Source organism: Myotis daubentonii, chromosome 3 (genome assembly GCF_963259705.1).
Source record: "Myotis daubentonii chromosome 3, mMyoDau2.1, whole genome shotgun sequence".
Lineage (NCBI taxonomy): Eukaryota > Metazoa > Chordata > Mammalia > Chiroptera > Vespertilionidae > Myotis > Myotis daubentonii.
This window is the reverse complement of record NC_081842.1, coordinates 78,732,106-78,754,352: the sequence shown is the minus strand read 5'-3', so window position 1 is coordinate 78,754,352 and position 22,247 is coordinate 78,732,106. Positions and strand designations below refer to the sequence as shown.

Genomic DNA, 22,247 nt, shown 5'->3' with positions numbered 1-22,247 from the left:
CAGGGGGTTGGGGAGCTCCCCCCTGTCACTCACAGAGTAGGGCCCATCAGAGTGGTTGGGGCTCTGTACCCTGTCACGCACAGAGCAGGGTCGATCAGGGGGTTGGGGAGCTCCCCCCTGTCACTCACAGAGTAGGGCCCATCAGGGGGTTGAGGAGCTCCCCCCTGTCACTCACAGAGTTGGGCCAATAGGGAAGTTGGGGCACCGCCCCAGGTCACACACAGAGCAGAGCGGATCAGGGGGTTGGGGTGCCTTCCCCTGTCACGAACAGAGCAGGGTGGATAGGGAGGTTGTGGCCCCACCCCCTGTCACACACAGAGCTGCAGGGCGATCAGGGGGTTGGGGCGCTGCCTCCTGTCATGCACAGAGCAGGGCCCATCAGGGGGTTTGGGGCTCCATACCCTGTCATGCACAGAGCAGGGCCCATCAGGGGGTTGGGGAGCTCCCCCCTGTCACGCACAGAGCAGTGCTGATCAGGGGGTTGAGGAGCTCCCCCCTGTCACTCACAGATTAGTGCCGATAGGGGACTTGGGGCACCGCCCCCTGTCACACACAGAGCAGGGCGGATCAGGGGGTTGGGGCACCGCCCTCTATCACCCACAGAGCAGGGCGGATCAGGGGGTTGGGGCACCGCCCTCTATCACCCACAGAGCAGGGCCAATCAGGGGGTTGGGGCTCCGCCACTGTCACACTCAGGGCAGGGCGGATGGGGAGATTATGGCTCTACCCCATCACACAAAGAGCAGGGCCCATGGGGGGAGGTTGGGGCGCCGCCCTCTATCACCCACAGAGCAGGGCCGATCAGGGTGTTGGGGTGCCGCCACTCTCACACTCAGGGCAGGGCCGATGGGGAGGTTATGGCTCTACCCCGTCACACACAGAGCAGGGACCGAGGGGCGGGGGGAGTGGGGGCGCCACACCCTGTCACACACAGAGCAGGGCCGATCAGGGGGTTGGGGCGCCGCACCCTGTCACACACAGAGCTGCAGGGCAATCAGGGGGTTGGGGAGCTCACCCCTATCAGGCACAGAGCAGGGCTGATCAGGGGGTTGGGGCACCTTCCCCTGTCACGAACAGAGCAGGGTGGATAGGGAGGTTGTGACCCCGCACCCTTTCACACACAGAGCTGCAGGGCGATCAGGGGTTTGGGCGCTGCCCCCTGTCACGCTGATCCCGGTGCCGGGAGGCCTTGTGGCTCCGCTGAACCTGGTGCTGGAAGGCATATTACCCTTTTACTCTATAGGATAGAGGCCTGGTGCATGGGTGGGGGCCAGCTGGTTTGCCCTGAAGGGTGTCCTGGATCAGGGTGGGGGTCCCCACTGGGGTGCCTGGCCAGCCTGGATGAGGGGATGATGGCTGTTTGCAGCTGGTCACACACCCTTCAGGGTGGGAGTCCCCACTGGGGTGCCTGGCCAGTCTGGGTGAGGGGCTGAGGGCTGTTTTCAGGCTGGCGGGTGACTGAAGCTCCCAACTGCTCCTTTTTTTTTTTTTAATTCTGGGCCAGCTTTAGCTCTGGCTCCAGCTCTGAGGCCTCTGCTGCTGAAAGCAGGTATCTGGTTTGTTTGGGTTCTATAATCTCGAAACACTGTATCAACTCCAGATCTGAGATCCCAGCTGGCTGAAAGCAGGTTTCTGGGGTTTTGTTTAGCTTCTATATTTGTAACAATGTTTCAAACTGCAAGCTCAGAGGCCAGCAAGGCAGGCGGGGAACGTTGGAGTCCTCTGTCACTGAAGCAAGCAAGCCTCATGTTCGCTTCAAGCTGCCTGGCTGCCGGCCGCCATCTTGGCTGGCAGTTAATTTGCTTATCGCCCTGATTAGCCAATGGGAAAGGTAGCGGATGTACGGCTATCTTCTCTTTTATTAGATGGGATTAGCTTCTCTTTTATTAGATGGGATTAGTTTCAGGTGTACAGTATAGTGGTTAAACAGTCATATAGTTTACAAAGGGTTTCCCCTGATATTTATAGAAGCCGCTTAGCACTGTACATATTTATAGTAGCCGCTTAGCACTGTACATAGTCATTGTAATATTATTGACTATATTTCCTATGCAGTACTCTACATTGCTGTTATTATCTTTTAACTACCAGTTTGTACTTCTTAATCTCTTCACCTTTTTCACTCACTCCCCCAAATCCGCTCCCCTCTAGCAACCATCAGTTTTTCTGTATCTATGAATCTGTTTCTATTTTATTTTCTGTCAGTTTTTTCCTTTAGATTCAATATATAAGTGAAATCATATTGTATTTGTCTTTCTCTTACTGACTTATTTCTCTGAGCATAATACCCTCTACGTTTGTTGATACTGTTGCAAATGGTAAGATTTTTTTTTTTTATGGCCAAGTAATAATCTTTTGCAGTGGTTGGTAAACTGCGGCTCGAGAGCCACATGCGGGTCTTTGGCCCCTTGGGTGTGGCTCTTCCACAAAATACCACGTGTGGGCGTGCACGTACAGTGCGATTGAAACTTCGTGGCCCATGCGCAGAAGTCAGTATTTTGTGGAAGAGCCACACTCAAGGGGCCAAAGAGCCGCATTTGGCTCACCAGCCGCAGTTTGCTGACCAACTGGTCTATTGTATATATGTACCACAGCTCTTTTATCTGCTTATCTATTGATGGGTGCTTGGGTTGCTTCCATATCTTGATCTTTGTAAATAATGCTGCAATGAACATAGGGGTACATATATCCTTTCAACTTAGTGTTTTGGGTTTCTTCAGATATATACTGAGAAATGGCATTGCTGGATCATAAAGTAGTTCCACTTTAAATTTTATGAGGACCTTTCTGACTTTTGTTCATAGTGACTGTACCAGTCTGCACTTCTGCCAACAGTGCAGGAGGGTTCCATTTTCTCTACATCCTCATCAACACTTGTTTGTTAATATATTGATGATAGCCCTGGCCGGTTTGGCTCAGTGGGTAGAGTGTTGGCCTGCAGACTGAAGAGTCCTGGGTTTGATTCCGGTTAAGGGCATGTACCTTGGTTGTGGGAACATCCCCAGTAGGAGGTGTGCAGGAGGCAGCTGATCGATATTTCTCTCTCATTGATGTTTCTAGCTCTCTATCCCTCTCCCTTCCTCTCCGTAAAAAATCGGTAAGATATGTTAAAAAATATATATATTGATGATAGCCATTCTGGCAGATGTGAGCTGATATCTCATTGTGGTTTTAATTTGCATTTCTCTGGTGATTAGTAACAATGAGTTTCTTTTCATATGTCTGTTGGCCATCTGTATGTCCTCTTTGGAGAAGTATCTGTTTAGGTCCTTGCCCATCTTTAATTAGATTGTTATTTTGTATTTAGTTGTATGAGTTCTTTATAAATTTTGAATGTTACCCCTTATCACATGTATCATTGGTGACTATCTTCTTCCATTCAGTAGGTTGTCTTTTCTTTTTGTTGATAGTTTTCTTTGCTGTGTAAAAACTTTTCAGTTTGATGTCCTGTTTGTTTATTAATTTATTTTTTTGTTTCCCTTGCCTGAGGAGATATGTCAGAAAACAGATTGCTAAGAGAAATGCTCAAGATTTTACTGCTTATATTTTCTTCCAGGAGTTTTATGGCTTTGAGTCTTTAATTCACTTTAAATTTACTTTTGTATATAGTGTAAGAGGGTGGTCTATTTTCATTTTTTTTGCATGTATCTGTGCAGTTTCCCCATTATCATTTATTGACTAGACTATCCCATTGTATGTTTTTCCTCCTTTGTCATTAATAAATTAATAAATTGACCATAAAGTCATGGGTTTATTTCTGGGCTCTCTGTTCTGTTCCATTAATCTATGTTTTTGTTTTTATGCCAGTATCATCCTGTTCGTTTGTTTTTTTGTTTATTTGATTTATCTTTATTATTCAAAGTATTACAGATGTCCTCTTTTTGCCCCCATTGACCAGCTCTACCTTACCCCTGTACTCTCCCTCCTCCCAGACTTCCTCATACTATTGTCTGTGTCCATGCGTTATGCATATATGCATATAAGTTCTTTGGTTAATCTCTTCCCATTCTCCCTTCCCCCCATCTGTCAACCAACATAAAGTTCTCTATGAATCTGTTCCTTGTTCATTTTGTTTGTAGTTTAATTGTTGATAGATATATATTTATTGCCATTGTATTATTCACATTTTTTATCTTATTCAAGAAAACCCTTCAACATTTCATGTAATACTGGTTTGGTGGTGATAAACTCCTTTAGTTTTTTCTTGTCTGGGAAGCTCTTTATATGTCCATTAATTCTAAATGATAGCTTTGCAGGATAGAGTAATCTTGGTTGTAGGACTGTGCTTTTCATCACTTTGAATATTTCTTGCCACTCCCTATTGGCCTGCAAAGTTTCTGTTGAGAAATCAGATGACAGTCTTATGAGACCTCCCTGGTAGGTAACTAACTCCTTTTTTCTTGCTGCTTTTAAGATTCTCTCTTTGTCTTTAACTTTTTGCATTTTAATTATGATCTGTCTTGGTGTGGGCCTCTTAGGATTCATCTATTTTTTTTTCTTTCCAATGTAACAATTTTATTAGAAATTAGTGTTTGTTTCCATCACCTATGCAGAACAACAAAGAATTGTAGTTGTATGATACAGAACAAGTTCCCTCATGCCAGGACCTATGCCATCCATTAGGCAAACCCTGGTCAGATAACAAACTGAATAAAACCCAATACTCATTTGTGTCCTTAACAGCAGGCTTCCAGTTTTCAGAGAAACTGATGAGAAAGTTTGACCTTCACCCACACTTTTTGTTTACTTTTCCCCTGGGCTGCTCAGAGTTGAAACATTCATTCAACCAAGAGTACTTTCTGAATGGGACTAGGAAAAGCAAAATTCTCCAAGTCCTTACACCACAAAGTCTGATTTAAAAAGCTAAGATTACTTCACTGAGCTCAATCTTAGTATTTTTCTTAAACAAGGAGATATTTTCAATCAGGGAAAAGTGTCTAGAGTCCCAGGAAGACAGACTAGGCTCCACTGAGACAACAGATAATCTGAGTGTCAAAGCAGTAAAGAGGCTGCAGGAACTGTGAACGTCAAAGGACAGTTATTAAAGTACTTAAGTGGGGAGCTGGGGACCTTGAGTATTAAAGGACTTCAGGAGGACAGTTGAGAAAGTAGGCCAGTGGCCTTAGAATTATTCCAGGCTCTGTGAGAAAGGCACAAAGCCAAAGCCAGAATCTGGCCAAAGAAATGGATTTGTCTTCATCTTACTATTTCATTGAGGGCTGGAAGAACCATTTAAAGCTGATCATGAGGGTGCCTCACCTGAAAGTCTTTATACATTCATGACTGTGACAAGTGTAAAATGCCTGATTAGAGTCACATTTCCCTGCCCCATCATGTCATTTTAGTCCTTTGTTGAGTGCCTTTTAACCCTGGCCTGGTATTTGCCCATAGGCTCTGTGGAATCAGCCATGAACAGCCACTTAAGGGCTTATTGTAAGAGTAGTTGAGAGTTGAACTTGATAACTTATGTCCCTTCCTGAATGAGTGGATGCTAAGTAGCTATGCTGCTTTGTTATTTATTAGGCTGGCTGAACATTCTCTTCCTGATGGCATTCCTTTGGAAAAGAATTCAGATAAGCAGAGCCTCCTAAGGGCCTCGCCAAACAGAATGAAAACCAAAGCCCTGAAGAGGAACTCACATCCTTGCCCAAGAGCTGGTGCTAAGTTACCCAACAAGAAAGAAAGGAAGAAACCTTTCAAGGGGCTTAGGCTGCTCACATTATCCTGTGTTTAGAGACTCACCCTGGGAAGAACCCCCATTCCCAGCCAGGACACAAAACCAATAGCATGGGTGGGGGCAGAGGGGATGTATGGCCAAGCACATGCCATCTCTGCACAGGCCAGCGTAGAATGCAGGACTGTGGCCAGTGGCCATGGGTTTCATAGCCTTCCCGCTGTGGCTCATGCTCCTGGCCCCTAAAATGGCTTTGGCTTTATAGTAAGGACATCATTCCTTGGAGCTGACAGAAAGAGCAATCATATTAGACCCTAGGACTCAGTTATGTGACTCCAAGATGGGGTAAAGTGTCCTTTCTCACTCATCAGGACCACAGGTCCCATCTTACACATCCTTTCTCAGCGCTCTCTGGGCAGGCTGCTTGGCCAGCCTGGCAAAGCCAAAACTGGTCAGTGTTTATTGCTTCTTCTATCTCCTCCCTCAGATTGATTCTGCAGGAAGAGGGGATTAGGGTCAGATAAAGACAAGATAGGTCAGGAAAGAATACAAATCTTTAGGGTTCACCTTGTTTGAGACTCTCTGTGCTTCCTGGACTTATATGTCTATTTCCTTCACCAAGTTAGGGAAGTTGTCTGTCATTAGTTTTTCAAATAAGTTTTCAGTTTCTTGCTCTGCCTCTTTTCCTTCCTGCTCTTCACATTCCATGATGCGAATGTTGGTACACTTGAAGTTGTCCCAGAGGTTCCTTACAGTATTCTCATTTTTTTGGATTCTTGTTGTTGTTGTTGTTAATCCTCACCTGAGGATATTTTCCTCATTGATTTTTAGAAAGAGTGGAAGGGAGGGGGAGAGACAGAGAAAGAGAAACATTGATGTGAGAGAGCTACATCAATTGGTTGCCTCCCACATGCGCCCTGACCAGGGCCAGGAATTGAGCCTGTAACTGAGGCACATGCCTTTTACCAGAATTGAACCCGGGACCCTTCAGTCCATGGACTGATGCTCTATCCAGAGAGCCTAACCGGTTAGGACTCTTTTTTTCTTTTTGCTGTTCTGATTGGGTGCTTTTTGCTTCCTTATATTCCAAATTGATGGTTTGATTCTCAGCTTCATTTGCTTTACTGTTGATTCCCTTTAAATTATTCTGTATTTCAGTTAGTGCATCCTTCATTTTTGACTGGTTCTTTTTTATGCTGTTGTGGTCCTCGCTAAGTTCCTCAAGCACCCTTATAACTAGTGTTTTGAACTCCGTATCTGGTGGATTGTCTCCATTTTGTTTAGTTCTTTTTCTAGAGTTTTGTCCTGTTCTTTCATTTGAAACATGTTTCTTTGTCTCTGCATTTTGACCACCTCCCTGTGTTTGTTTCTATGTATTAAGTCAAGCTGCTATGCCTCCTCTGCTTCATATTGTGCCCTAATATAGTAGATGTCCTGTAGCTCTAATGGTACAGCCTCCCTAACCACCCCAGCTGGGCACTTGAGGTGTACTGAGGCAGGGGGTCCCGCGGGGGTGAGGCTGACAGAGTCCTAATGAAGCATGCCCGACTCCGGAGACTGGTTCAAGACGCAGATATGACTTTATTGTTTAAGTGCAGCGACATATATAACATTCCAGACCAATCAGAAGTTTACACCATCCTTAGGGCAACTAATGGTAGGAAAGATAGGGTACTATGTAGGGGCTCTAGGAGGCTTACTCAGGCGGGCGCTGCCACTTCCTGGTGTGCCGAGGAAGCTTGTATAGGTGGAGTGCGCTCACGCCATTGCATCTGCCACTGCACTGAGATAAATCTCCTGAGCTCTTCCCACATCTCCCCCTTCTTTTCTTATTAGTGCCTGCTGGACGTGTATGATCATGGCTTGCTGGGCACTTAGCTTATTGAACATGTTGTATAAACAGTGAAATAATACTATTTCTACGATGAATCCTACTATTATGACTTCCCAAATGAGGAGGTTGGCTGGGTTTAACCAGGAGGTTAGACGGCTGATGGCATCACTTAAGAAACTAAACTCAACGGTTTCACTCGGGTATTATTGCATGAGGTGCTAGGTATATCCACCCTTGTCCCGAGGCAGTCCCATTATCTAGAGTCCACTTAAGGAGGTTAGGGCTACTGCTATCAGCCCATACTGTCCTGTTCTATGGCAATGAGACCAGTTCCGCTCCATCACAGGGTAAGCCCACAGAGCAGTTAGACACTTGGACAGCGGGGAATTGTAGGTTGTCGGCACTGATAGGCATGAGCACTCCTGGATGAGGTATGGCCACCCATACATGATGTGCTCGCGCCTGAGAGTTCGCTGTTATGATGGCACATATTAATAGGAATAATGTCCCTTCTGACGGATTGCCTTCTGGTGCCATGTGTGCAGCTTGGTCCTGTAGATTCTTGATGTCTCCCCAGGTAATGTTGTGGGCTCGTCGATGTCTTGGTCGTCTCCGCCGCCGGGGCTGGCTGTCCTCTATGTCCAGGTCCTCCATTTCCTCTACTGGGGACTATGGTGGTGGTGGTCTACGGCTCATCGCTGGTGGTGCAGGGTTTGATGTTACGGGCAGGAATCCACGCAGGATTTTTCTCACCTTCCGGAAAAACACAAGCAAACCCTCTCCCTTGGGTTAAGAGTGGGTCAGGGCCCTTCCAAGCCCCGGTTGGTGGATCTCTCCACCGGACCAAGGGGAGAGGTGTTGGTACGTCCCTGAGACCTCCCCAATGTTTGAAAATGGGAGGAAGACCGTCAGGGGCAAAATGAAAATAACTGAGAGTTAATAAGGCCTGTTGTAGTAGTTGTTGGGGCGTGCCTGTATTTCCCCTTCTTTTTCTTTTGTAAGTTGGATTTTTAACTTTTTATTTTGTCTAATATGGGTTACATCTGCTTGCTATAAGGCATTAGGTTGGAGCCCCCAGGGGTTGATCCCTTGTGGCTGGAGGGGGCCTAAAGGCAATAGGGGGCTGCAGGTTTTGCATGCCCGTATGAGATGCTTGCAGCTAGAGAGGGTTAAATGAGGATATAGCTTGTGCAAGCTAGCTGCCTCTATCTCTGGATTGTTTTTCTTCTTGTCTTCATGGCTGGAGCATTCTTGATAATTCCTCTCTGTTGCAGGAATCCACATGGTCTTGGAGTTGTTTTCTGAAAATATACAAACGTATTCTCGACCAAAGGTTAATAAAGGAAACTTTACTTGGAGTTCTATTTATTTTTGCTTAAATGAATTTCCTTTGGCTTATTTTGACACCATGTAGGTTTTTCATGAGTGTTTTGCTGTTAGCATTATAAATGAAAAATTTTTCTAGATGTAAATTAGTTACAGGATATTTTTCCTTACAGGGTATTTTCCCACTATCCTCCCTTTTTTAATTTAATTATTAGGAGATATTTTTGGAAAATGTATAATGTAGTCTAGATAACTTTAAATTTTAATTTTTTGCACAAAAATATGACTGCTTTAGGTTCATAGCATGTTTTACCACGAAATGAAAATTTTGGTTAATACTTCTTGAGCCAATTTTTAATTAATCTGAAAACTTGACTACTATTTTACTGTCAAATTTAATACTCTAACAACAATTTTAGTTTACCACTGTAAATATTAATGGAAAGGATTAGTTTGCATCCTTTGAGAAGGCCCTGAGCATTCCTGGTGTTAGGCTGGATTTAGATATAGGGTAGCTGCTGTTAGCCAAGTCTCTGTTATCTGGGAGATTTATGGTACTAGCCACTATGAGGCTTCAACCTCAGCATGAACAGAGAGCTTTTGTTGTTTTAAATTATATTTTAAAATTCTACGGCTGTATTTTAAGAAATATTATATAAAATAACTTGTTTTGCCCTTTCTTAAAGGCAAAAACTGAAGATATATATTTATTAATTTTTATTTGATAAAGCTTTCCATGTGATTTCAAGCATATTAAATTGGCTTTATTAAAAAATCCTTTAAGAAGAGAGAATAAACTTTTGAAAACCTTTCAGGGCCCATGAAATATCTCAAAGTCATTCCTTGGTTATAGTACTTTTTATAATTATTAAGAGATATCAATTAAATTAAAACTGACAAGATTTTCTTTTTATACTTTAGGCATTTAGTTACCACAATTATAATTTTTCCCAATTCAATTTAACTAAAATTTTAAACTCTTAGCTGGCAAGTTAAACATTCAGGATTTCTTTAGATTAATAAGCGTAGGTGCTTCCTTTCTTATGTAATCTTAAGTATATTGTATTAGTCTATTTTAGTATTGGAAGGGTTAAAGAGAGGAAAACTGGACAGAGATAAGTTTGCCTGCTAGCAGCTAGGGTCGAGACCTGCATACCTTAGATAAACAAAAACCAACAAAGAACTCTCTCTCCATGGCAACGGCCTCTCTCCTTTTTTTTTTCTTTTCTTTCTCTGCATTAACCATTTGGATATCGGGAATACTGTTGCAGATCCTGTGCCATTTGCTGAAGCTGTGGGGTTAACATTCACAGGAAAGAGTCCATGGGTCTCTAGCCCTAAGGACTTCTTTGCTTTATCTCTCTGGCTACACAAGGATTGATATATCCCTGTCCATGGATTATCATCCTTGTCCCCCACGAAAGGATTACTTGGGGGCTGCTGGGCAGTTAAACTTTCTGTTCACTCTGCAAGGGGAGTGAGGGAGTGACTCCGGCAGGAAGCCTCCTGGTGTGACTTCCCTGCTTTCACCTCGCTTGAGGTTTTTTCTGTCTCAGTTTCAGCCTTCCTTGAGCTTTGAGAAACTACTTTTGACTTGTTGAAAACAGCCCAGAAATCTGCGGGGGCAGAGGGCTCTGGAGGGGAATAGGGAGGGAAAGGGTCTTTTGTTCCCCCGTCTGCACCGCTGGTGGCGGAGAGCCAGGGGTTAAATGCTATTAGGATAGCCCAGAGCTTTTGAAGCTCTCTTTCCATTACCTTTACTCGCCTGCTCTGTAACAGCACGTGGAGTGCCCGAGCCTGAGGGGCTTGGGCTGAGGGGGGAAGGTTACCCATTGTTACAGAGGGGCACTCACCCGACTCAACGCTTTCTTTCCTTTCCTTTCCTTTCCTTTCCTTTCCTTTCCTTTCCTTTCCTTTCCTTCTTCCTTTCTTTCCTTCTTTCTTGCCGGGGTCCCTGCTCGTGGCGCCAGAATGAGGCAGGGGGTCCTGTGGGGGTGAGGCCGACGGAGTCCTAACGAAGCATTCCCGACTCCGGAGACCGGTTCAAGATGCAGATCTGACTTTATTGTTTAAGTGCAGCGACATATATAACATTCCAGACCAATCAGAAGTTTACACCATCCTTAGGGCAACCAATGGTAGGAAAGATAGGGTACTATGTAGGGGCTCTAGGGGGCGGGCGCTGCCACTTCCTGGTGTGCTGAGGAAGCTTGTATAGGTGGAGTGCGCTCACGCCATTGCATCTGCCACTGCACTGAGATAAATCTCCTGAGCTCTTCCCACAGTGTACACTCCTCGTGGGTTGTCTATCCTTCTGTTATAATTGAGTCTAGATTGCTGTTGGCATGTGAATGGGAGGGGTTTACTTGGGCTGATCAGCTGCAAGGACTGGCTGTGACCACTGACCCCTGACCTTTAACCACCTTGGTGGATCAGCTGTGCGGGGGCCTACCACACAGAGCAGGACTTACTTCAGCAGGGCTCTGGTACCCATTGAGTCCACCCTTTGCGTTTGTCACTTGTACAGGTGATTGGTTGGTGGTGCTTCGATGTGCTCTGAAGCTGTCCACTGGGTGTGCTGGCTCTGAGACCTCCTGGGAGGTACAGGCTAAGGTCAGCCACCACCTGTGCTACAAAGGCATAACCTACAAAGAGATCTGCAGAAGGATGCTTCTTGTGCTGGGCTTGGAGGTGCCAAGGTAAGGCCATGCTGTAAACCAAGGCTGGCTGCTGCTAGTGTCTGGCCTGGGGCCACTTAGTGAGAGGTATGGGAATTATTGAGCCTAGATGGCTGCTTGTTTGAGATACTTTTAGGAAAATCTGAAGCCTGAGCCAAGACAGGCCATTCCTATGGTAAAGCCACTGGAAACAGCTTGAATGGGCTCAAAAGTTGGGTGGAGCAGCATCTCCGGGAATCACCAGGGTGGGGCAAACAGCAGGAGCTAGATTGATGGACTCTCAAATATGGCACCCCTCTGCTGGCTCTGTGGGGGAATGGCTCATCAAAGGAATAATGGCTTTTGCCAGCATTTCTGTCTGGGAGAAAGCTGTCCCTCCAGCTATCGTCCTGATGTCAAACAATTCAGTTTCTCTCACTATGTGTCTGGTACCTCTCAAGTTGCTGCCCCTGTGCTGGAGCTCAGAGAGAGTAGTCTGAGCAAGTCCATACACGAGCCCTTTAAGAGGAACTACCTGGGACTCCAGCAGCCTCAGCCTCCCTCCTCAATCCACACTGGTTTTGACAGCCAGAAGTTACGGAGACTTCTCTTCCAGGCACTGAAACCTTAAGCTGGGGACCTGGTGTGGGACTGGGACCCCATGCTTCTCGGGGGGAATCTACACAGCTGAGATATCTGCCCTGATTTTTATCCACCACACATGGGTGTAGGACCAGCCCGTTTATGTCTCCGCGCCTCCTACCAGACTTGAAGTGGTTTCTTTAATTTTGTAGTTGTAGAACTTCCATTCAGCTTGATTTTAGGTGGTCTAAATGATGGTTATTCTGTAGTTTAGATGTAGTTTTGATGTGGTTGTGGGAGGAGGTGAATACTGCGTTTACCTCCAACTTTGTTCTTTGATACCTCCAACTTTGTTCTTTCTCAAGATTGCTGTGGCTATTCTTGATCTTTTGTGGTTTCATATAAATTTTTAAATTATTTATTGTAGTTCTGTGAAAAATTCCATTGGTAGTTTGATGGGAATTTCGTTGAATATGTAGATTGCTTTGGGTGGTATGGGGCATTTTAATTATGTTAATTGTTTTTATCCATGAATATGGTATTTGCTTTCATTCATTTGTAACTTCTTTAATGTCTTGTAATTTTTCTAGTATAGGTCTTTTACCTACTTGGTTAAATTTACTCTTAGTTATGTTACTTTATTTTTGATGCAGTTGTAACTGGGAATTTTTTAAAGTTTCTCTTTCTGATAGTTCATTATCTATACTAATAAAAGGGTAATATGTTAATTAGGCAAGGAGACCTTCCAGGAGACCTTCCGGACGTCCTTCTGGACCAAGCCATGGTGGTGGGGCCGAGGTAGAGGTGGTTAGGGGCGATCAGGCCAGGAGGGGAGGGTAATTGGGGGTGATCAGCTGGGAGGGGGGACATTTGGGGGTGAGCAGGTCGGCAGGGGGGGCAGTTGGGGGTGAGGAGGCTGGTGGGAGGACAGTTGGGGGTGAACAGGCCAGTAGGCAAAGTGATTAGGGTTGATCAGGCAGGCAGGAAAATGAGCAGTTAGGAGCCAGCAGTCCCAAATTGCGAGAAGGATGTCCGACTGCTGGTTTAGGCCCGATCCCACTGGCAGTCAGACATCCCCCGAGTGGTCCCAGATTGGAGAGGATGCAGGCCGGGCTGAGGGACACCCCCCCATGCACAAATTTTGTGCACTGGGCCACTAGTCCTATCTAATAAAAGAGAAACATGGTAATTAGCTGTACGTCCGCTACCCTTCCCATTGGCTAATCAGGGTGATATGCACATTAACCACCAGCCAAGATGGCGGCTGGCAGCCAGGCAGCTTGAAGCAAACATGAGGCTTGCTTGCTTCAGTGACGGAGGACTCCAACGTTCCCCTCCTGCTGCTGCTGGCCTCTGAGCTTGCAGTTTGAAACATTGTTACAAATATAGAAGCTAAACAAAACCCCAGAAACCTGCTTTTAGCCAGCCGGGATCTCAGAGCTGGAGTTGAAACAGTGTTTCGATTATAGAACCCAAACAAACCAGATACCTGCTTTCAGCAGCTGAGGCCTAGAGCTGGAGCCAAGCCTCAGAGCTAAAGCTGGCCCAGAATAAAAAAGAAAAAGAAAAAAAGGAGCGGTTGGGAGCTTCAATCACCAGCCTGAAAACAGCCCTCAGCCCCTCACCCAGACTGGCCAGGCACCCCAGTGGGGACCCCCACCCTGAAGGGTGTGTGACCAGCTGCAAACAGCCATCATCCCCTCACCCAGGCTGGCCAGGCACCCCAGTGGTGACCCCCACCCTGATCCAGGACACCCTTCAGGGCAAACCAGCCGGCCCCCACCTGTGCACCAGGCCTCTATATAGTAAAAGGGTAATATGCCTCCCAGCACTGGGATCAGCGGAGCCGCAAGGCCTCCCAGCACCGGGATCAGCGTGACAGGGGGCAGCGCCCAAACCCCCTGATCACCCTGCGGCTCTGTGTGTGACAGGGGGTGGGGCCACAACCTCCCTATCCGCCCTGCTCTGTTCCTGACAGGGGAAGGCGCCCCAACCCCCTGATCAACCCTGCTCAGTGCCTGGTAGGGGGGAGCTCCCCAACCCCCTGATCGCCCTGCGGCTCTGTGTGTGACAGGCTACGGTGCCCCAACCCCCTGATCGGCCCTGCTCTGTGTGTGACAGGGTGCAGCGCCCCAACCACCCCCCCACGGGCCCTGCTCTGTGTGTGACTGGGTAGAGCTATAACCTCCCCATCGGCCCTGCCCTGAGTGTGACAGTGGCGGTGCCCCAACCCCCTGATCGGCCCTGCTCTGTAGGTGATAGAGGGCGGCGCCCCAACTGCCCTCCATGGGCCCTGCTCTGTGTGTGACGGAGTAGAGCCATAACCTCCCCATCGGCCCTGCCCTGAGTGTGACAGGGTGTGGCGCCCCAAACCCTGATCTGCCCTGCTCTGTGTGTGACAGGGGGCGGTGCCCCAACTCCCCTATCGGCCCTACTCGGTGAGTGACAGGGGGGAGCTACTCAACCTCCCGATCTGTCCTGCTCTGTGCATGACAGGGGGCGGCGCCCCAACTCCCCAATCGGCCCTGCTCTGAGCCCGACCAGGGGCTGCACCTAGGGATTGGGCCTGCCCTCTGCCACCCGGGAGCAGGCCTAAGCCAGCAGGTCGTTATCTCCCAAGGGGTCCCAGACTGCAAGAGGGCACAGGCCGGGCTGAGGGACCCCCCTCCCCCCTGAGTGCACAAATTTTTGTGCACTGGACCTCTAGTCTATATAATAAAAGCCCAGCGACCGTTATGGCAGAACGACCAGTTGTTATGATGTGCTGGCCATAGGGGCCGCCACCAGGGCCACTGCCAATCCCGAGGGCCCCAGGGCTAGTTGTGTGGCCGCTGCCAAGGCTCTGGTAAAGAAGAACATGAAGGTGGCCAGCGTGAGCGTGCAGCTTGAGATGAAGCCTCTGTGGGATGAATTCAATCAGCTTGGCACTGAGATAATTGTCACCAAGGCTGGCAGGTCAGGGCGCCCCTCTCCCTGCTGCGACCCTCCCCACGTGGCACCAGTCTCGAGCAGAGGGCTTTGGACTGATCCACACGAGTGAGACAGAAGTGGGCTGGAGGGCACGGCCTGGCCCCTGCAGGTCCCTCTCAGCATGGGCCAGCTCCTTCGCTCTCTGAGACCCGGCTCTAGCGACAGCCGCCTGGCGCACCGGGCCGGAGGGTATTGCTTGGGAGGCCAGGATGGTGGCAGAGAGAAATCCTGTGTACCTGCTGCCCGACCAGCAGGACCAGCAGGCCAGGACCTGGCACCCCCAGAAACGGACCGGCTCAGAGCACACTGATCTTGGGGGGAAGACAGCCACCTGTGAGGGGCCTTGCCACCTGCTGGCTCCCGGTGGATCCCACCTCAAAGGAAACTCGGTCTTTGGTTCCTTAGTTCAGTCTATCACGGCTAAAGAGGAGCAGCTGGGCACATTTTAGGGGAGAATTAATACTCTAAAACAGTATGTTCTGTTCCGTGGAGATTGCTACCCAGTTGTCTTAGGACTAAATTCCAGGTGATTCTGGGGCCTGGCTCTGCCACTGGGGCCCGTGTCCTCCAATTGGCCTGTATTTGTTGTAAGGGCCCAAAGAGAAGAATAGGAACAAGTTTTTTGATGCAATGGATTTGAGCAACAAACAAAGGCGAGTGCCGGGCTGTGTCTAATGTACACACAGAGACACCAGCTCTGAGTTTGCCTGGTCAAAGGGAGCTCAGGGCCTGTTTGCAGAGTCTTCTGGTGGTTTCTGTTTCCTTGCTGAGGCCATCCTTCCTGGGAAGCCTGGGTCCCATGCTCAGCTCCAGCTCAGTGGGTCTTCTCCAGGCCTTTCCCCCTGGCTGGCTCTTCCCCCACCCCCAATCAGCCCCCCATTATTTCAATCGGGGGTAGGGCTGGCCTGCCAACCATCTGTGGCACCCTCCCCCAAGCCGGCCCCACCCCCGATGGGTCCCCCCACCCTGATCGGGGGAACGGCCGGCCCGATTGGCCCTGATTGGGACTGGCTGGCCGGACCCCACCTGTTCACAAATTTATGCACCGGGCCTCTAGTTGGTGTATAAAAATGCAACTGATTTCTGAATATTTATTTTTGTATCCTGTTACTTTACTGAATTCATTTATCAGTTCCAGTAGTATTTTGGTGGGGTATTTAGGGTTCTCTATTTATAGTTATGTCATTCACATATGACAATTTTACTTCTTTCTTTCCAATTTGGATGCCTTTAATTTCTTCTTCTTGTCTGATTGCTATGGCTAGGTCTTCCAGTACTATGTTGAATAAGAGTGGTGAAAGTGGACATTCCTGTCTTATTCCTGATCTTAATGGTGACACTTCTAGTTTTCCCCACTGAGTATGATGTTAGCTGTTTTTCATATATAGGCTTTATTATATTGAGGTATGTTCCCTCTAGTCCCACTTTGTTGAGAATTTTTATCATAAATGGGTTCTGCACTTTTAAAAGTGCTTTTTCTGCATTTATTGATTGATATCATATAATTTTTATTCTTCATTTTGTTTATGTGCTGTATCACATTAATTTATTTACAGATACTATAAAAATCTTGCATCCCAGGAATAAATCTAACTTGATTGTGGTGAATGATCTTTTTACTGTATTGCTGAATTTGTTTTTAAAATATTTTGTTGAGGATTTTTGCATCTGTGTTCATTGGGGATATTGGCCTATAATTTTCTTTCTTTATAGTATATCTGGTTCCTTAGGTACAAAGTTAGATAGTTTATTTGAGAGTTTCATTGTTTCTTGAGATAGACCTGAATTGGTATGAATTTCCCTCTTGGGACTGCTTTCACTGTGTCCCATGATTTTGCATTGTTGTGTTTTCATTTTCATTTGTCTAAAGGTATCTTTTTATGTCTTCCTTGATTTCGTTAATCTATTCATTGTTTAGTAACATATTATTTAGCCTTTATGTGTTTGTCTTTTAAGTTTTTTTTTCCTTGTTTTGGGAATCGATTTATAGTTTTATACCATTGTAGTCAGAGAAGATGCTTGACATGATTTCAGTCTTTTGAAATTTATTGAGATTAGTTCTTTTTAAATGTTTTTATTGATTCCAGAGAGAGGAAGGGAGAGGAAGAGTGAGATAGAAACATCAGTGATGAGGGAGAATCATGTACTGGGGATTGAACCTGTAACCCACCTGAGATGTTCCCTGATTGGGAATCGAACTGTGACCTCCTGGTTCATAGTTTGACATTCAGCCACTGAGCCACACCAGCCAGGCCATTGACATTAATTTTGTGTCCTAACATGTGATCTATTCTGGAAAATGTTTCATGTACACTTGAAAAGAATGTGTATTCTGCTACTTTGGGGTGAAATGCTCAGAATATGTCAATGCAATTCATCTGGTCTATTGTATAATCCCATATAATAAAAAGGTAATATGCAAATTGACCATCACACCCTTGCACAAGATGGCCGCCCCATGTGGGCATAAGATGGCTGCCACAAGATGGCCAGCAGGGGAGGGCAGTTAGGGGTGACCAGGCTGGCAGGAGAGGGCAGTTGGGAGTGACTAGGCTGGCAGGAGAGGGCAGTTAGGGTGACCAGGCTGGCAGGGGAGGGCAGTTGGGGGTGACTAGGCTGGCAGGAGAGGGCAGTTGGGAGTGACTAGGCTGGCAGGAGAGGGCAGTTAGGGTGACCGGGCTGGCAGGAGAGGGCAGTTAGGGTGACCGGGCTGGCAGGGGAGGGCAGTTGGGGGCGACTGGGTTGGCAGGGGAGGGTAGTTGGGGGGGGATCAGGCCAGCAGGGGAGCAGTTAGGTGCTGATCAGGCTGGCAGGGGAATGGTTAGGAGGTGATCAGACTGGCAGGCAAAAGTGGTTAGGGGCAGTCAGGCAGGCAGGCAGGTGAGCAGTTGGGAGCCAGCAGTCCTGGATTGTGAGAGAGATGTCCGACTGCCGGTTTAGGCCCGATCCCACAGGGATCAAGCCTAAACCGGCAGTTGGACATCCCCCGAAGGGTCCCTGATTGGAGAGGGTGCAGTCTGGGCTGAGGGCCCCCCCCCCCCAGTGCATGAATATCATGCACCGGGCCTCTAGTTTATAAATAAACTGTTTCCTTATTTTCTGTCTGAAAGATATATCCACTGATATATTTATGATTTATATTATTGTTGATCTGTTTCTTCATGTCCATCAAGATTTGACATACGTTTAGGTGCTCCTATATTGTGTGCATAAATGTTTATAAAGGCTGTAGCCTTTTGTTGGATTGATTCCCTTATTATACAATGTCCTTCTTTGTCTCTTATATAGCCTTTGTTTTAAAGTCTTAAATATTTTATTTTAAGTTGAATTGTTTTCCCATATCATATTTAATGCCTTGTTTCTCTTTCTGTCTTATCTTTATTTTTAGAAACCAGCTTTATTTTAATATTTGTGATTTTTTTATTTCTTGGTGAAAGATTAGGACATAAAGTTGAAGGAGAAAAACGAAAACTGCCCAAGTGTGACAACTGTCAACATTTTAGTATATGTGTTTTCAAGGAGAGGTCTCCTCAGGCTACATCTAGTTAGAAGCACAAATGGTCTCTCTTATCTTTATGCTCTACTTGCTTGTAGCAGGAAGTCAGATCTTTCCCTGACGTAATCTTCCATAATGATGTTCAGTAAAAGTCTGGCCATGAGGGGCTTCTTGCATATTTGCATTGCTGCCTGTGACCTTGCAGTTCCTTTTGATCTGGGGTCTGCTGCCCTTGCCATCCTTCTGCACCACTGACCATTGCTGTGCTGCTGACTGGCTCTGAATTACACTGCCATTCTGGTGGTGGTCACACAGCACATGGCCATTCCTCCTGTGGTGCAGCTTATTCCTGTGGAGTCTCATCTCTGGTCTTCTTCCTCTCTGGCCATCAGGGAAACCTGATTGTTTGGGCCAACTCCTTGAGAAGGGTTTCTACAGAGGAGTCGTTGCGGCCCTGGTGACAGCGTTTTTCCTCTGTTTCACAGCCATTTCCTTTCCAGAATTTTGGGGCACTTTGTGGTGGGTACCTGGGTTTTGGAGTGAGGCAGTGTTGGGGGATTATGAAATGGTTAAGTGCAGCCTTTCACAGCATTTGGCATCCCTCTGGAAGTGGCTTTGAGTGCTGCATTTATTCCTGTTTAATTGCCTAATACGAGTATAAGCTTTTCCAGGGGAATTTCTGGTACTTAGTACAGTGTGCAATACAGAGTATTGAATCAACGTATATCATGGAAAGAGCTAAGTACTGTGAGAGAGTCAAAAAGTATGATACACTGTTATCATTAAGTTTTTTTTAACGATATTTTGATTTTTTAAAAATAATAGCCATAAATGGTATAGCCTAATTGGGGAGACAAGAAATACAATAAAAATAGACAATAAAAATAGAAAGATCAGCTGAGAAGTGAAAATAGTAAGTGCTGTGGGAATTTTGAGGATGGAGAGTATGTTGCAATAGCTTAGCCTTGTCTCCTTGATGAAGCTGGGGTGAGGAAGGGTTGTTATGGTCCTTGTGGTTTGGGAATGAATTACACAGGGGGCGTAGGTGAGTGAGGAAATAGGGGGCTTACCAGTTCCAACACAAATCTGCAGGGAGTGATGGTGCAGCTGAGGTATTCTGAGATCTGCACCCTGATTGTTCACCTTTTTTTCCTTTACCTCTCCACCCTGCCCTCCAGGAAGGCCTCACTGGGAGTAAAATGCCAGCACTTTATCTGCTTACCTATATCAAAATAGCAGCTGGGGAGAGCATTTTGCATTCATTACATGGCGAACAGGAGCGGCAGACTCTGAAGTCCTCTGCCACCAACAGATGTGATGAAGGATTTGGATGTCCTGTCCCTCCGCAAGCTTAGCTTTCCTCTCCTGTGTCTTCAGGGCCGGTGTCTTTACTTCTGTTGCTTGTTACTCAGCTGAAGGAACATAGGGACCACATATGTGTTGGAGGAGCTGGAGGCCCAAAGGGTGTTTCCTGATTTCTGCCATACAGAGGGGCAGCACTCTTGTTTTTTAGAGTATGTCAGCAGACTTGCACAGTATTCCAGAACTCCACATAAAATCACAAATGTTTCCTCTTAATGCTTTTTTTAAAAAAATTTATTTTATTGATTTCTTACAGAGAAGAAGGGAGGGGGATAGAGAGTTAGAAACATCGATGAGAGAGAAACATCAATCAGCTGCCTCCTGCACACTCCCTACTGGGTATGTGTCTGCAACCAAGGTACATGCCCTTGACCGGAATCAAACCTGGGACCCTTGAGTCCGCAGGCCGACGCTCTATCCATTGAGCCAAACCGGTTAGGGCTCTTAATGCTTTTTAAATATAATTACTCCAGTAGTGTTATATGACTTGCACTATAATAGAATTGAAGTGATTTTTTTAACTTAGACTTCTGTAGAAATTTAACAGTTACTTTAACTTTGCAATTTCTAAGAGTTTAAAGACATTCTTCTTTGCTCTCTTAAAAGTTAAGACCTAAATAGGTAGTAGGACCAATATCATTGTATTTATACAGTAGACTGGGGTTGGATTTCAGTAAATTGTCTGGATATGGAATAGATGTTACTGTGCTCTGGCTGTTTTCTTTCCCCGCATGACTTTGGGCTTTTGTAAGGTTAAAGAACAGGAAATATGGTATCTTTCCTCTTACCCTGTTTTCTGATCTTCCCTGTTTGCAGGAGTCCTCTGAAGAAAAATATGCTGCTTAAATGAATCCCAGCTCCTCCTTTATACCAAGAACTCTTAAGGATGCTAGCAGAAGAAGAAGGTGAACTGAAAGCTCACCTGCAGCTCAGAAAAATAATAAAGACATGGAGTTTTGAGAAGTGAAGGTAGCATGGTGTTAGCCATGGGTGATCAAGACACAGCCAGATAATGTGGATCAGTTTCTATAAACTACGGCTTTTCTGCTGTCTGCTTGCAGTGTTGACGGTGGTGGTGCTTGTCATCAATGTTACTCAGGTAGAGGTGAGTACTCAGTATACTCTTTATAACTAAGGGGAACCAAATCATGGGATTTGGGGACTACTAGTAATTACCTTGGGAAATGTTGACCATCAGGAAACTTATCCTAGTCACAGTTCTTGTTTACATTAATTCATTAAGTATTTGAGAGCCCACAATAGTTATAAACTGTGCTAGTCGCCAAGGGTATAGTGGTAAAGACAACAGACATGATTTCTTCACTTGTGGAACTCATGTTCTAAATACGCATGTGAGAAAATAACAGTACTAAGTAATTATAATCATATAATAAAGGATAATTAGAAATTGTAAAAAATTCTATAAAGAAAGGAAAGCAGGCTACTACTCTAGAGTAGCGTTAGGGTGATGGAGGAAAGCCTTTTCTAGGAAGGGACCTTTTAGTTGAAGATGCAGACTCTGACCTTCAATTGTACCAGTTCCAGGAGATCTGCTGACCTTCAGCCATAGAACTAGGATGTTGTAGAACGAGGATGATGAAGACCAGGATGTCACACACTAGATCATCACTTGACCAGATTTGAAGTCCTTATTGGAATGGGCTGTGCTGGCCTGCACATAGAGAACTTTTCAGTCCCCTCCCCTTGATTTATTTGTTCTGTTTTGCCTCTTTTTTTTTTTTTTTTTTGAGGCTCATTAAGTTTTTTTATTGAATTTATTGGGGTGACATTGGTTAATAAAATTATATAGCTTTCAGGTGTACAATTCTGTATATTGTATTGTGTGTTCACCACCACCCCAAGTCAAATCTCCTTCCATCACCATTTATCACCCCTATACTCCCTCCTACCTCTCCCCACCCCCTATACATTTTTTTAAAATTCATCTGTACTTTATTTTTTTTAATGTTTTCCCCTTTCTTTAATAAGATATTACAAATGTGTCCTTATCCCCCCAATGTCCTCTCATCCCCCCAATCCTGCCCTCACCCTCACCCCCTGTTGTCCACATCCATCACTTATGCTTATATGCATACATACAAGTCCTTTGGTTGATCTCACCCCCATCCTCCCCTGCTTTCCCTCTGAGTTTTGAGCATCTGATTGATGCTTCTCTGTCTCTACATCTGTTTTTGTTCATCGGTTTACGTCGTTCATTATAATCCACAAATGCGTGAGCCTCTCCCTCCTTATAAAACCCTCTGCCTGCATTGAGATGTTGAGATGGATTTTGGGACAAGAGTCCCATCTCCTCAGGTGACTGGCACTTGAATAAAATCACTTCCT

At 46.1% G+C, this 22,247-nt stretch overlaps 1 protein-coding gene across 1 annotated transcript in view; it reads left to right on the top strand.

Annotated features, from left to right (window-relative positions):
* The window catches only part of NXPE3 (neurexophilin and PC-esterase domain family member 3), a 71,068-nt gene that overhangs the window by 4,443 nt on the left and 44,378 nt on the right, over window positions 1-22,247 (top strand). Inside the window, exon 2 of the mRNA XM_059687942.1 lies at window positions 20,718-21,006. Coding sequence (XP_059543925.1) covers window positions 20,914-21,006 — 93 coding nt within the window. The 5' untranslated portion in view covers window positions 20,718-20,913. The remainder of the gene's footprint in view (window positions 1-20,717; window positions 21,007-22,247) is intronic.